The sequence below is a fragment of the Arvicola amphibius genome, chromosome 4 (genome assembly GCF_903992535.2).
Source record: "Arvicola amphibius chromosome 4, mArvAmp1.2, whole genome shotgun sequence".
In the NCBI taxonomy this organism is placed as follows: Eukaryota; Metazoa; Chordata; class Mammalia; order Rodentia; family Cricetidae; genus Arvicola; species Arvicola amphibius.
This window is the reverse complement of record NC_052050.1, coordinates 95,381,589-95,396,527: the sequence shown is the minus strand read 5'-3', so window position 1 is coordinate 95,396,527 and position 14,939 is coordinate 95,381,589. Positions and strand designations below refer to the sequence as shown.

Genomic DNA, 14,939 nt, shown 5'->3' with positions numbered 1-14,939 from the left:
AGCTCCATGTGAACTCCTAGTACTGGAAGGTCAGAGACTGAGGGGCACTGCATCTTGTAGCCATCAGATTCTATTCTGGAAAGTGGGAATTTGTTCCTCTTGCTTTATAAAAGGACAGATGGGACCCCTGGCTTGGACAGATATCCTACTCCTGAGTCACAGTCCCATTTCTGGGGTTGCAGCTGTTCATCAAGACACCTAGGCTGGTGGTCACTGTGGCTGCGTTTTTGTGCTGGAGGACTTCTCAGCTTTGCATTGGTGGATAAATATTAAGAAATATATTGTGCATATTTCCAGCCTTCCTAGGAATTGTGAGCTCCCAGGAGTAGTGCTTTCTGGTGTGAAAATGGAAATCTATGTCTAGACATTGTAAAATGCTCCAGTAGTATAAAAATTCAGCCCTGGATGAAAACCATTCCCGCAGGCAGATGTCCAAAAGGTCTCTGAGCCCTTTCTACCTCCTGTCTTAGCCCTGTTTTTATGTTACTTTCTTTTTTTTTCAATTTAGGAGTTAGTGTGTACTCATTTGTTTAAACAATACATTTCAAAATACAGTAAAGCATTCACGCCTGCACCACTGTACTTTCAAAACTAGCCAGACTTGAGTGTCTCTCTTTCTAAAAACACTCATAGTCAAGAAACAGTTTGGTTTACTTTTCTTTGCTATGGTTTTTAGAAGTACTGCGCTACTTTATAACACAGACTGACCTGGAACTCACTATGCAGTCCAGGAGGAATTTGAATTCATGCCTTTGCTGCCCCAGTACCCTCACCCTGATACCATACTGCTAGGATCATAGGCATGTACCACCATGCCGAGCTGTCCACAGTCCATCTGTCCTCACTCAACCCACGGTAAAGTATGGGTCTTGCACATTCTGCCTCAGTCCTGAAGCTGATCACAGCATAAATGCTCAGTGAAGCAGGTGCTCCCAGGCCTTACGGGACCCTGAAAATATACCAGGCTGTGTCAGCAAAACAATAAAGATGGCAAAAGAATGCTCTACACTTTGCTGAAAGAAGGCAGAGACTTGACTGCATGTGTAATTTTATAGTCCCCACAAGGAGGTAGAGGGACCCACAAAATAGAGAGCTCACCAAACTTACATATTGTCCTTCCCCAGGAGGCAAGAATATCGAGTGTCCCTTTGTGTGTGCATCTCTGGGCTCTCATAGCCTGACAGTAAAGAAAATGGACATGTAACTAGTCCAGCCTCCACTGTGATTTAGACAGATAAGAATCTTGTATGTCCGAACTTACTCTCATGCTCAGGCTTCTCATTGTCCCTAGATGGCTCCATGCAGCAAGTGGGCACCCTAGTCACTCACAGCAGATAAGGATTCAGGTTGAGATGCTGACGCACCTGGGGTGATGGGTCATGCCCTCTGTGTCTGCTGGGTCCCACGCTGATCCCAGGCCCTCTAACAAGCTACAGCAAGTCCCTTTACTAAGTCACAATGGGAAGCGTCTGAACCAGGTATGAAAGAAAATTCTACTAGCACCCTGAGCCCATACCCAGACTTCTAGAAAATACTGCAAGCAAAGTAGAGAGCTTCTCTGAGAAGCGGGACGCCTGGTTTATTAATATCTAGACAGTAACTGGTTGGTTATCATCCATGTCACATGTTACCGAAACTGCCCAGAGGGCAAGCAACTCCTTCTCACCTGAACAAATGCACAGCTGTTGAAGGGATGAAGACACACCAAGGCAGTAACAACGGAAGGCACAGCTTGCAGGCTGTCCGTGGTCCCTGGAGTAACTGACATGTTTGATAGATGATGTGTGTTTAGGGGAACCTCACGGTGTATCTCCAGTAGGGGTAGACACTGATAACTGAAAAGACAGTCTTGTAAGCCAAGCTACAAGGGTCCCCTTCCCAGCAGTCCCCTCCTGGCTCTGCATCAACAGTGTGTGTCCTGTTGTGATGGGTCCCCCAGGAACCTGACTTCCCCCCTGGGAACAAACCCTCCTGACAGGCAGTTGCAAGACTCAGGGAGGAAACCTGATAAGATATGACAGCAGAAAAGGACCGCATTAGCCTTCTGCTCAGAGTGCCTTCTACACAGCCATTTCCCTAAAGAGGGCGGGTAACACCTCCGCCACTGCCACTCAGATTCCTGGGTGCCCAGAGCACAGGCCTGCAGAGCACAGTCTGCCACCACCTTATGCTTCCTGGGAAATACAGTCAGTTCCCTTGACTTCCCCCTCTTTCCTTTGAAAAATATTTACATCTTAATTGGTTTGATTTCTGAGACAAGCTCTTGCAGATAGCCCAGGCTGGCTTGGAACCTGTGATCTTCCTGCGTCAGTTTCCTGAGTGCTGAAAATTACAGGTACTACCACATGCCTGGTTTCCCTCTCCTCTTCAAAGTAAATTTTTACAGGAGGGTTCAAAGTAGAAGGAATATTTTAGAGAAAATTCCAAATGGAGTGAGTAGCAGACATTTCAGTAACGGCAGAAATGAGGATAATGGTAATTTTATATTATATGTGAATTGCACATATCCTACCATTAAATATTATATGCTAATGTTTATATAAAATTGTATAATGACTATATGAATAATGCTCCAGTGTGTATGTAACATTATACCATATGCATCTTGTATCCTGATTACATATTACATAGTATATATGCATACAATGTGTAGAGATAAATAGAACAATTATGGGTAATTACTTCTACTCTTTTCTCAGACATTCTGCACATGTTAGTATTAGAAATGTATTACCAACACTCGTTCTTTAGTGCTCAGGAACATCTGATGTTATCCCCATCCTACAGAGAAGAAGGTAGAAGCTGAGGCATCTTTTGTGTACTCATTGTAGGTGTGAAAAAGTGCAGAGAAGAGAGGTTCTGGAACTTTCTAATGGAGGCAAAACTGACTTTTAAGCAGGCAACCCGGCTCTAGGCATGTTCTCTGGAACACACACTGCACTGGCAGCCACACAGAGAACCCTGGCAATCATCACCATCAGGCCATGACTAAAGGGTCACGTTGATGGCTCTGTAGAGCACTTGCTGATAAACTTGGGAATATGTTTGAGTCTTGGCCAATTGCTATGCTGTTTACAGACTATGTTTCCTTTAACTACCAACCAATGGGATAAAACGCGAGGAAGAGAACAGTTCAAAGTCAAGGTATGTGCACCCAAAGTCACCCGGGTGCACTCTCACAGTGGTGGAGACAGGAGAGGCTCAGCCCCCATTTCTGCACTGCACTGCCTCCTGCTAGCCTGTTTTGCCAAACTGAAACATAGTGCCTAGATAAGATGCTTCAGGTAAAACACTTCATCCATGGCCTGGTACACAGTAATGCCTGAAATCAAGCAGCCACTGTTGATATAATTATGACTAAATGTGAAAAGCCCCGGGAGGCATCTTCCTCCAAGAAAATGACAGAAGTCTGAATTTATGGTGCCGTCTGCTCCAAGGGCAAATCCTTCACTCCTCTCTTAAACCTCAACAAAGCCGTTGCATTGTTGATCAACATGTTCCTGAGCCTAGCTTCCCATGAGAAAAGCAGTTACTGGGCCAGGATCCATGTAAACAACGCAGACAGCCAGGAGTTTGGTGCAGTGCCCACACTGGCAAGACACTTGTCTACACTCTGATTTCTAGAGGGGTAGGAGGTACCTTAATGCTGTAGTCTGCCCCACCACACACATACACACACACACACACACACACAAGCTGCCCAGTACCACTCTGCACTCACCCATCCTCCCTGCCACCAGGCACTGACAGATGGGAGCTATTCTCATTATTTAACATTTATTAAGCGCCCACAGTGTGCCAGGAGTTTCACAGAACAGGGCTGTGGGTGGTCCCAAAGAGTCTGTCCCCAGAAGGCTGTAGCCACATGGAAGAGATGAGACGGGCCTCTCCTCTCCCCACTACAAAGGGCAGCCTCCACCCCTGCCACCCAGCACCAGTATGTTCTGCAGGAGAAAGTGGGAAAAGATGTGTTCTCATTGGTCTCACCATGACCTCTTCTGCATAACCATTGTCTAGAAGTTTCAGCAATCCAGGCTATCACTCAGCAGTGGGAAGTGGCCAGTGGGCTTCATGTATGACAAGCAAGAGTGAATAAGGGTCTTCAAAACATCTAAGAAGGTAGGATTGGTGGGCTTCACAGCACACAGGTGAAACACCTCATATGTGGCCTGAATATATGAAATCTAAGACCTGCTCTTGGAATAATTATGATTCAGTGTGAAATCCAGACACAGGACGCACTTCGTTTTTTTCAAGACAGGTTTCTCTTTATTGCTTTGGAGCCAATCCTGGAACTAGCTCTTGTAGACCAGGCTGGCCTTGAACACACAGATATCCGCCTGCCTCTGCCTCCTGAGTACTGGAATTAAAGGCGTGTGCCACCACTGCCTGGCCAGGAGGCACTTTCTTGGGGAAAAAAAAAAACCCAACCAACCAACTAAAGAAAAAAGACAGAAGGCAAACAGCCCATCATCCCAGCAGAGCGATCAGGAATTAAAGGTCCTTCTGGCCTCAGGCAGCTTCTGTCCCACTTGGACTACACAAGACCTGTCTTAGTTCTACCGCAGATGTCGGCTCCATGGCCATTCGCTCAGCTCTTCTCCACGGTGCTCTATAACTGAACCCCTACGCTGTCCAACTGCCCTGAAGGAACCTTCTCAGAGGGTGGCAACAGAGAAATGCAGCTGTGCCCTTCATCCCATCTAGAAGGTTTTCATCCACAAACATGATAGTGCAGACTGCTGGGAGAAAACAAAACAGACCAAACAGGACAACAGCCAGTTCACTATCCCGCATGGTGTTCCCACCAGATTCTCACGGCCATCTGTCAGGGAGATGTGGCCTCCCCCCCCACTTTCAAAATGAGACAGGAGTGACAGTCACCCAGAGATCCACTGCTGACTAGAACGGACTGAGCCAAAAGTCCAGTCCTAGTCATGACACCTTGTCCTCTTAAAACCTCCATCACACGAAGCCTCCTGGAAGGGTCACTTCTGCACTCTCAATTCTGACAGAGGCCTTGGAAAACTGTGTACCTTGGCAGCACTTCCATTTTACAGATAAGAAAGCAGAGGCTTATAGAAGTCAAGTTTATATAGAGTTACACACAGAGGGCCACCACATACTTAAATTTTGCCTCTACAAATGTTGCTTTCCTTTTATACAACTGAGTTGTCTCATTAACTGAAAATAAACAGATCTTAGTAGTGTGTCACTGAGAGCAGGAAGGGAAGGTTTGGAGGAATTGTGAGCAGGGCACAAGGTTGGCCTCAGAACTGGTCACGCCTCTGTCACACCCCTCTCCTTATCATCTCCCCATGTCAAAAATACTCAAACAGAAACCACCAAAACCTGTTTTCTGGAGTACCAGAATTGCTGTCCCTCAGAAAGGATGAACAGCTTCCTGAGATTGTCATCAAACCTGACTTCACGCCCAGCTGTGGTAAAGATGTCAGGAATTAGTTGAAGCCAAGGACTAGGGACTTGAGGAACTGATAGCCAAGCTGTTGGATTGATTTCCAAATTAACTGCCCATAAGGAAGCTCTCCAGATGACCCCCGAGGACAAATGTTCCACCTAATCATCTCAGTAACTTCAGAGCTTGAAAGAGATTCCAATGTGGAACCCATAATCAATAAATAAGCATCTATGAATGAGCTATATGGAGCCTCTGCCTTCAGCTTTTAATAGCCCAGCGTGCTCATTCTGAAAGTGCCTAATGCTAAAGACAATAGTTACAGCTCCCCAAAAAGGTCTGAGCATGGAGTACCATGTCTGCAGCTCATCAGTTAATAAAGTAGACATACTGGCTCCTTGCACTCTGGGATGTACACGTGATAGGTCTATCTTTGGATGGGAGAGAAACACAAATAGGGGTAAGTATCCCCATCATAAATCAACTAGGCAAAGCACTTACCCAGAACAGGGAAGAGGTGTCTCACTGCCAAGGGCTCAATTGCTACACTCAGATTTATATCAACTTGAAAGTAAAATCCACAGGCCACAGGTCTTCCAACTCTCCTTAGACTGCACAACATATAAAAAGCATACTTGCTGACATAGCATGCCTTTGAATGATCAAAACGATGGATGGCTGCTGCAGAAACACATCCTCTTTATAGGACGGTATTAATCACAAAGATTGACAGAGTTCCTTTAATATTTTAATTTTTTAAGTATATTTCTATGAACCTGGACATAGAACACCACCAGAATCTCCAAGTGCTTTGGAATGATGGAAGGCCTAGAATATTTCAGATTCTATCACTAAGAGGTTTTTCTTTGTTTCCTGTATGTAGAGATTTTCTTCTGTATTTAAGAATAGAGACTATCACAGATACAGGCTGGAGAGGTAGCTGGGTTAATAAACAGTCTTCTGTGTAAGTATGAGAGCTCGGGTTCAGATCTCTAACACCCACATGAAATCTGGCCAAACGGTGCAGAGCAACACCAGCACTGCAGTGGAGATATGGTAAAAGGGGGACCCCTGAAGCTTATTAGTTAGCAGCCTAGCTGAACTGAGAACTCCAGCTTCAGCCCCCGGGATTAAAAACAAGATAGAGACTGATCAAGTGAGATACCTGAACGTAATCTCCAGCCCACACAGGCACATGCACCTGCATACTCATACACAAGTATATGTACACAAATATATCTTTCAGAGGGTAGCATTTATACTGGATATTTTACTATATTAGACATATATATATATATATATATATATATATATCCTTGGGCCAATACTATATATTGATTTAAGCATGGCTAATATAAAGAGTAAGAGTTAATCTTCTGAGATCATTTTAGCTGGATTGCTAGGGTGGTGAGTGTCCTAGGGTTTTCCTGATTTGCCTAGATTATAAGATTCTTAGTGTGAGAAGATGTTGGGTAAAGAAGCTGTATCTGGCCATTAACAGGGAAGCTGGTGGGCAAAAATGATGGAACATGTGCCCCATGAGTGTGGGCTACTCAATCTCCAGATCACAACCCCACCTCTTTATCCTGAGAATGAAGGACTCCCTATGCAGGGAGGAGGGTCATGTTCGAGTGTAAGAGCTTTCATTATTATTCTTGCTGATGTGGAGAATTTGGGCTTTGCCTATCCTGCATTCATTGGCTCAGAGTTTCCTAGCTGGCCCTGCATTCCTAATTCACTCAGCTCAGATGTGGATGAGTACAGACTGTAGCAACAGTCAGGGATGCTAAACCCTGGAATTTCTGCTGGGACAGATGAGGAAGAAATACTCTAAAATGAGGGAGGGTGTACGTCCGGACATGTTGCCAATCAACTTTGTCTCTGTGTGGCAATGACATGTCATTGGATTTAATGGTCAACTTTGTTACCCTTAAGGGGGCCTTCCATTTGACCCCTGAAGACAGACGTTGCACCCATTTACCTCAGTGTCTGCAGATTAGGGAAGATTGAGTAGAGACAACCCCTGTGGACAGCAAAGAGGCTCTCTGTTTATCACCTGAGCTCCTGGATCCAATGAAACCAGAAACTATTCCTTCAGACAAATAAAACGTAGACTTTTATTCCTTACAGATAAAAGAGTACTCATTAAGTACACACACTGTCTCTTTCTCTCATTAAAATACAACATATGTGTATATATATATATATGTGTGTGTGTGTGTGTGAGAGAGAGAGAGAATGTGTACATAATATCCATTCTTTCCCATATAATATAATCTATGCTCCTTATACTTCTATGCTTCCTTACCACCTACTCTTGGTTCTCAGGCCTGCACATTACAGATAATCAATAAATAAAATAGATTATGAACTATACCAAAGGCAGAAGAGAATACTGCCAGTTCGTTCTTCCAGGTTTGATGCACTAACTGAGAAAAACTGAGGCACGGTGAGGATAACTGACAAGCCCAAGGCCACACGCTTAGTCTACGCCAAAGTTAATTTATCAATCTGGACCCTGCTTGACTCCAAATTCTCCCTGCCACCTTTCTTACTGTTTAATTTAGTTCACTGTTGACATGGCCTCATTGGCAGTACAAAAAAGTCACTCAGTGACTAAGATGGAGTGGCCACCAAGTAAATGACACCACCAGCATTTATATCAGGTATCCACGCTGATGTCTTTCCCAACCAATGAACTCCCTAAACAGGCAGATCACATCATGGGGCAGAAATACCACAGAGAAGAGAAAATGGCTACCCCAACCATGAAATTAAAGGAGTCCTTTCTAAGACCAATCAGAAACATATGCAAATGATGTGTTAGATCTCCACCCTTTCCTAAAGGGTAGGCAGGCTCTTCTCCCACCACTGGGAAAAACCAACCTTTCTGTCATTTCCAGTAGCACCACAGAAAGGATAGAGAATTCCTGTAGAACCCACTGCCAGCACAAGGAGGCTGATGTCTCCTTCAGAATACACGGAGCCTAGGGTTTGTGTGCACAGCAGAGAGACATGACGCAGCAATTTTCTGTACCACGGAGCTATGAGGAGTGTGTAGGTGTAGGAGGTCATCAGCATTTGGAGAAATTACTATCTCAGAGGTAAATAAGGCAGTGAGTTAAAGGCACCCGGACGTTGATCATTTGCCTTGTAAATCCACAGGAAGGTATTATGGAACTCTTTTCTCCACGGACAAACAGACTCGCTGTAAGGGAGACTCTTTTCAGAGGTTCCTCCCAGCTCCTTTGACCTGTGTCATTTCCTTTTGGAATCCAAACACCATCACATTTCACAGAGCTAGTAAGATGGCAAAATTCCTGAAGGGGATCTCTCAGTGTGACAAATTCACTGGTGCGTGCCAATTGGTGTTTACCCAGCCCCAGTCCCGTGTCCACCTTTGGAACTGTCCACTTTCCCTTTTCCTCTTTCCATCTCTCTCCAGACAGTGTTTGCCCAGATTCGCAGTTTACCTGCTCTGTTGTCTTTCTTTCAACCTCTGTTAAATGCAGTCCTGATGATGCCTTCTGAATCCATTTTTAAAAATTTTTAAATAAAACAAAGAACCCAAGAAAGAAAACCTTAGGTTCCATGGTACTATATTTTCTTTAAAGACTGTATTTGTGCTTTCCTGTACTAACAGACAACCAATATTGCGTGATATTGTGTGTTGGCATAGAATCATTTTATATGCTGATGGTTTCAAGCACTTTCATTCAAGTGTGTGATGTATTTTGATTAAATCTATTCACTCAACACTCCCCTTTCTTCTCCTCCTGTTAGTATTCCTTTTTTCCTAGTTTCATTACTATTTTCATGCCATATTCATGAGTACATGTATGTATATATAATTTTATGCATGCATGCATACATATAACACATATACATATCATCTAGGAGCCGCATTTTTATCTTTCTGATTCCTTCATATTTTGTTTTTAATCTCCAATTCCATTCATTTTCCTGCAAATGACAGACATCATTTCAGAAGCCATCATCTTCGAGTCCGGAAAGGATCTCAAAAGACGCACTCTCTATAAGTGGAAGGCTGTTTAGCCATACGTGCAGGTGGGTATGTACAACAGGGTTGCAGATCTAGACTTGTTCCACAAAGCCAGGAAAAACTAAACTCAAACAGTGAACAGCCATATAAGCGAGTTATGAAGCCATATTCTAATTTGACAATTTGGAGTGAGGCCAGTTGTGTGATCAAGGCCAGTGGCTTAAGCAAATCCTGCCGGCAGGGCCTGGACTCAGGAATGACAGTGACAATGGACTTGACTTCCTATGACAGCAGAGGCGACTCAAGATGGCATTGGGGATGAAGGACAAGGAAGAGGCCCCAAGGAAGATGCCTTTGTTCTTCATCCAAACCCACCAAGACTGGGCTCTATCCTGAGCGTGAGCTGTAGTCTATGAAGTGCCATAGTCGTCTCTCAAGTGCCATAATAGTCTATGATGTGCACTTTGTGTTTTTCTGCATCTTTTTGACTTTTTAGCACCCACGAAATAATTCAACCTGTCTTAGCATAAAGCTCTACAACCGATCCATTATTATCCATATACTTAGATGAAGAAAACAAAACAACAGCAGCCAAACAACCCTATTTGTCATATTTGCCTGTATACTTAGTAGGTTTAGACATAAAATAATGGATTCATGGACTACGGTACGGTAGACTATGGCTTTACTGAGGAGTGAAGACAGGGTCGGTGTTAACTCTGGGACTGACATTAAATTAGAGGCCATGGGAGTGACCTTACTAAAACGGTGAGGACACCCTTATACACTATCTGCAGCGTGAGTCAGATACACTCTTAAAACCTGAATATGAAAATTACTTTTCCTTTAATAAAATTCCTGAACAAAAATTGGCCCATGCTGGTCTGAACTTCAATTGTCACAGAGAACAATAGAAAAAAGTATATCTTTGGCCATGGGGTTTGGAAAGACTGTCTCTCAGACAGCCAACCAGTGGCTCTTCCACATAGCCACTGATGCTGTTCCCAAATCTCCAAACACAAGGTGATCCTAGCAAGGAAGGACGTATATCCTTATCATTTTGTAGTCTCGCTGACATCGGTAAGTTGCTACAGAAACTTCAGTTTCTGTGGAAGGGTCTTTATTCTTGACTTGGGGTGGAACTCTCCAAGGCCAAGTGCCAAGAGAACTGGCACGAGAAGCATAAGCTAAAAGGTGAGTGGGTGCTAGAATTTTCTACCCTTTTGTATTACACCTCATCCTTCCCTGGGAAACATAATTGCAATGGGAGAGATTTTAGTTTCTTTGAGCTAAATTGTGCTGCCGGCACAAACCAGCAGCAGGGTTAGGGCCTTCGTGTACACAGACTTTCAGTGCTCTCTGTGAGCAAGAGTGTGGAAGGATAAAGGGGGCTCCAGCTGCTCATCAGAGGCTCCTCACTAAACCATCAGAATGACTGCTAGGTCACGAGTTCAGAAGTTTCATTTTGGGAAACAAATGAGAATAGACCAGGTCAACATTTGCAAGTAAAATAACTTGTTCTCTCCCAAACGAACCAGTTATGTTTCTGGAACATTCTGCCAAAGAGGAAGAAATAGGGCCTTCCGAACTTCGCAGTTGGCTCTGGCATCTTCTCATCTATCATTGGGGTAATACGTTCAGAGTGGCATTTTGTAATGACAGAAACATCCCAGCAAATCGATAGTTATTTAATTCCCAACAAGCTCTCGAGTCCATTAAACCTGATTACATTCACCCATTTCTGTGGGTGCCGTTATTCTCCTGCGCCAGCACTTAATCCATAACAGGAACTTATGAGAACTTTCAAAAGCAATTTTAGCATCAATCAGCACCAAGCGAAATGAGCGATTTGCTTGTAATTATTTATTGGATGGGGGAGCAGAGGGGCAGACACAACTCCAGCCTTTGACCTTCACCCCGAATTTCTAAGAGAAGCAAAACGAACTTTACGCTGCTTTACCATCAAGGCCCCGGTTTCATATTTCATCCAGCCACAGATGAAATGTCCCATTCTCATTGTCAGGGGCCATTCCCCACCAGACCTATTTAGCCATGACACAGAAGCCTAGCGACACGCCACACATGCTGGGTAAATGGCAGTTCTAGAGCTATCTGGACTGACTGCCATCGAATAGATCCCACCACCCAGATTCTGACAGTTAGCAAAGGGTAACAGTCACATTCTCAGAAAGAGAAGATTGTCTGTTCAGGCTACCCCTCAGAAATTGTAATTAAGGAATTATAGTTCAGTAGAACTTTCAAACATGGAGCACTAGGGGTGGGGCCACAAGAGGAAAGCTGGCATGTTGTACTGCATATATTTAATTTTCCTTTCCCACAGAAAGGGGATTTAGAATTTATTACCAAGGACTGGTTATTCTCAAAAAACAGCAACAAATAGCCACTTGCTTCCTACAATGACCCACTTCTACCACGAGTGGGTTGGCTTTCTAGAGAATTACAGGCATACACCCAGAAGCGACGGTTTTGAATTACAGCACAGAGGTACAATAAGGCAAAGAAATAGGTCCCTATTTTTTGCTAGCATGTGAATCTCTCTGTACATAGAATAAAAGCCTTAGAAGTCAAAACAATGGGCTTCTCACCTTCTCTCTTGCTACAGAGAAGACAAACAATAGATATGCAATTTCCAGAATAGCCTCTGAATATCCTAAAGAAACCACTCTGTGTTCCCTCTTGCTGACGGGTCACTTCTCAGGTTTGGAAGGGGCTGGTGGGCTTCTCTGCAAACATTCAACCCATGTGGGGTATCCTTAACATACTCCGTATTTCCTGTCCTTCTGTCTCCTGGGTTAAAGCCTTTAAGCAAGCCATCTCATGATAAGTTACTGTGTCTGATGATCTGTTCTGGGAGACAGAGTCCCTCTGAAAGCTGGGGAAGAGAGCAAATCTTTTGCCCCCTGGTCAACCTCCCGAAGCAGAGACATGAATGTTAAACAGCACCCAGATCAATACAAGCAAATACAGCTCAACTACACCATTTATTCATCCATGAGAGATGTCAATAGCCAGATTAAGGTGATCCATCTTTTTGATTTCCTACTGTCTTCCCTCTGACTACATGAGGGCTTTTCCCCCCTTCCTGTATTAAAAGTGTTTGCTTTCTCAACCATAAAAATTCCAATTATTACTCGGAGCATTCTGGAGTTAAGTTGCTTGCTGGCAAAGGCCACAAATTACCTGCATCAGTCCTGGGAAGTAGGGGGCAGCAGGCACAATCATGGGCACGCCATAAGAATGCAGAAGGACTCCTTGCGACGCCAACATGCTTTAAGTGGAGGCTTTATTCCCTCCAAGGCTGAACACATCAATAGAGAGTTAGAGGGGGAAAAAAATCTATAGACCCAACTTCTTCTCAACTACAAAGACGAGAGCCAAATCGCTTCTGTCAGGAGCCAAGTGCTCATCCACAGGCGGCAGAGAGGGGAACGGAAGGAAAACCTGCATCAGCAACTCTTTATGTGAAAGTTTTCTTCCCAGACAAGGAAGGGACGCGGCAGCTGCAGGGTCGGAGCTACCAAAATGGAAGGAGCTATTTTGGGAACAGCTCGCCCAACATGACTAACCAAATACTCTCCATTAATTTAGTTCTCAGACAGAGGGAGATGGAGTGACGGGGATTCGGGTGAGGATAGAGGCATTTGTCCTGAGGAAATGGGCCAAACTGCAAGGGGCTGGGTGTACAGGAGATTTTTAGAGAGAATAAGGAGTGGGGATATATACAGTTACATGACAATCAGCTTAGAGAGCTTAGCTCTTTGCCCACTTAAACGATCAGCTCGGCCCCTAGATTTAAGTTCTATGTTGCAACTGCTTGCCGTGTAAACTTATGTATTGCCACACACGCATGAGGACACAAATTTGGATCTCCAGCACTGGTGTAAGAAGCTGGGTCATAGGGCACACGTCTGTATTTCCACGTCTGGGAAAATGGGGATAGGAGCATCCCAAGTCTCAACTGGCTAGTCAGGATAGCCAAACTGAAAACTCCAGGTTCAGTGGTTTAGTGATAGACCCTCTCTCAAGAGATAAGTAGAAAGCAAAAGCAATAAAGGAAGATATCTGGAAGTCACCCTCTGGCCACTACACATACATTTGTACACTTATACCCCCCCCCAGATATGTAAAAAGGGAAAACAAACAAAAACATTCAAATCTATCAGATTCACATGGGCAGAAGATCAAAATTACTTAAGAAGAATCCAAGTATTGGAGCAAACATCTATAGTTCTAGAACGAAGATGTGAATAGAGGAAAATCAGCCTAGCTGCATAGCAAGCTCAAGGCCAGCCTGGGCTACATGAGACTGTCTCAAACTATTGATGATGGTGATAATGAAGATATTCCCTCACTTTTCCCTCCCTTCTATGCCAGACTTCAGTGTGAAGGGGCGATTCATAGTAACAAAATAATAGCAGCTGAAATCTGAGTAAATTTATTTTGCGGGTTATGGCATGTCATTTCCTCATCTCTGGAGCAGGGGCTAATCTCAGACCCAGGAAACAAAGTAGTAACGGAAGGGAACCCAGGCTCACCCTAGGCAGTTGCTTTGCAACCTGTAGGAGGCAGTGTCAAGTTTGAAACACCTCATGCACAGGCACTAGTGAGGTGACATTGAACTGTGATGTGCGGTCTAGGAATGTGTCAGGTAGCCGTCAAAGCTATCCTGGGGCCACAGAGCAGGTGCAGTCTTGCTAGCGCTGTCTCATCTGTAAGGATTTCACATGGCTGGTATGTTAGTCTTCCAGCTGTGATCCATGAATATATACAAAATCAAAGAAAGATGGCACCCCTCTCTCAAAGATGAAAAAAGATGTTAAGAAATCCCCAAATTGGGAACTGAAGACGCATTACTTGGTACAGCAGTTGCTATGGGATTCAATGAAGTTGAATTGTGGTGACTGGGGCGTTCTTTTCCTGGCTGCACAATCTCTTGAACAACTTCATTTGCCTCCTAGACTCCAGTTCCATTTGGGCATGTAACAGTGACGTGAAGTCTTGTCAACTTCCTGCGTTGTGCAATAGAGGTAACTGGTTGCCATGGTTTCTGCTCTTCCCTTCACGGTTGGTATTGACCCATCTTTGACTTCAGACTTGAAGGCTCAGATGATAAACTGTCATTTTTCCAATTTTCATACCAGAAAAGATGTGTGCATATTTAGTGCTCTTCATAGTAACATGAAGTTCTGATGAGGTGAGGTCTGCAGACAACTGAAGATCGCCTCGACGGGGTTGGCAGATATGCAATGGGTGAGCTGCTTGCTGAGTAAGTGTGAAGACTTGTGTTCAGACACCCAAGACTTATACAAACATAGTAGGGCAAGCCTACAGTGCCAGCACTCAGGAGGCATAGGCAGGAGGATCCCTGGAACTCATGACCCTGGTCTTGATGAATCTGTGAGATCCATATGCAGTGAGAGATACTGTCTCAAAAACAAAAAAGGAAGTTACCAGACATTGACTTTGGGATGTGTGTGTGCATGCATGTGCGCACGCACG

At 44.3% G+C, this 14,939-nt stretch overlaps 1 protein-coding gene across 6 annotated transcripts in view; it reads right to left on the bottom strand.

The window, feature by feature from the left end:
* Rbfox1 (RNA binding fox-1 homolog 1) overlaps positions 1-14,939 on the bottom strand; it is a 365,001-nt gene that overhangs the window by 320,802 nt on the left and 29,260 nt on the right. For 3 of the 6 annotated variants that reach the window (XM_038326055.1, XM_038326054.1, XM_038326058.1), the window contains exon 1: positions 12,621-12,707. The exons of the other annotated variants lie outside the window; for them this stretch is intronic. In XM_038326055.1, the coding sequence (XP_038181983.1) occupies positions 12,621-12,707 (87 nt within the window). Of the gene's footprint in view, positions 1-12,620; positions 12,708-14,939 lie in introns of those variants that run through there. 6 annotated transcript variants of the gene reach the window in all.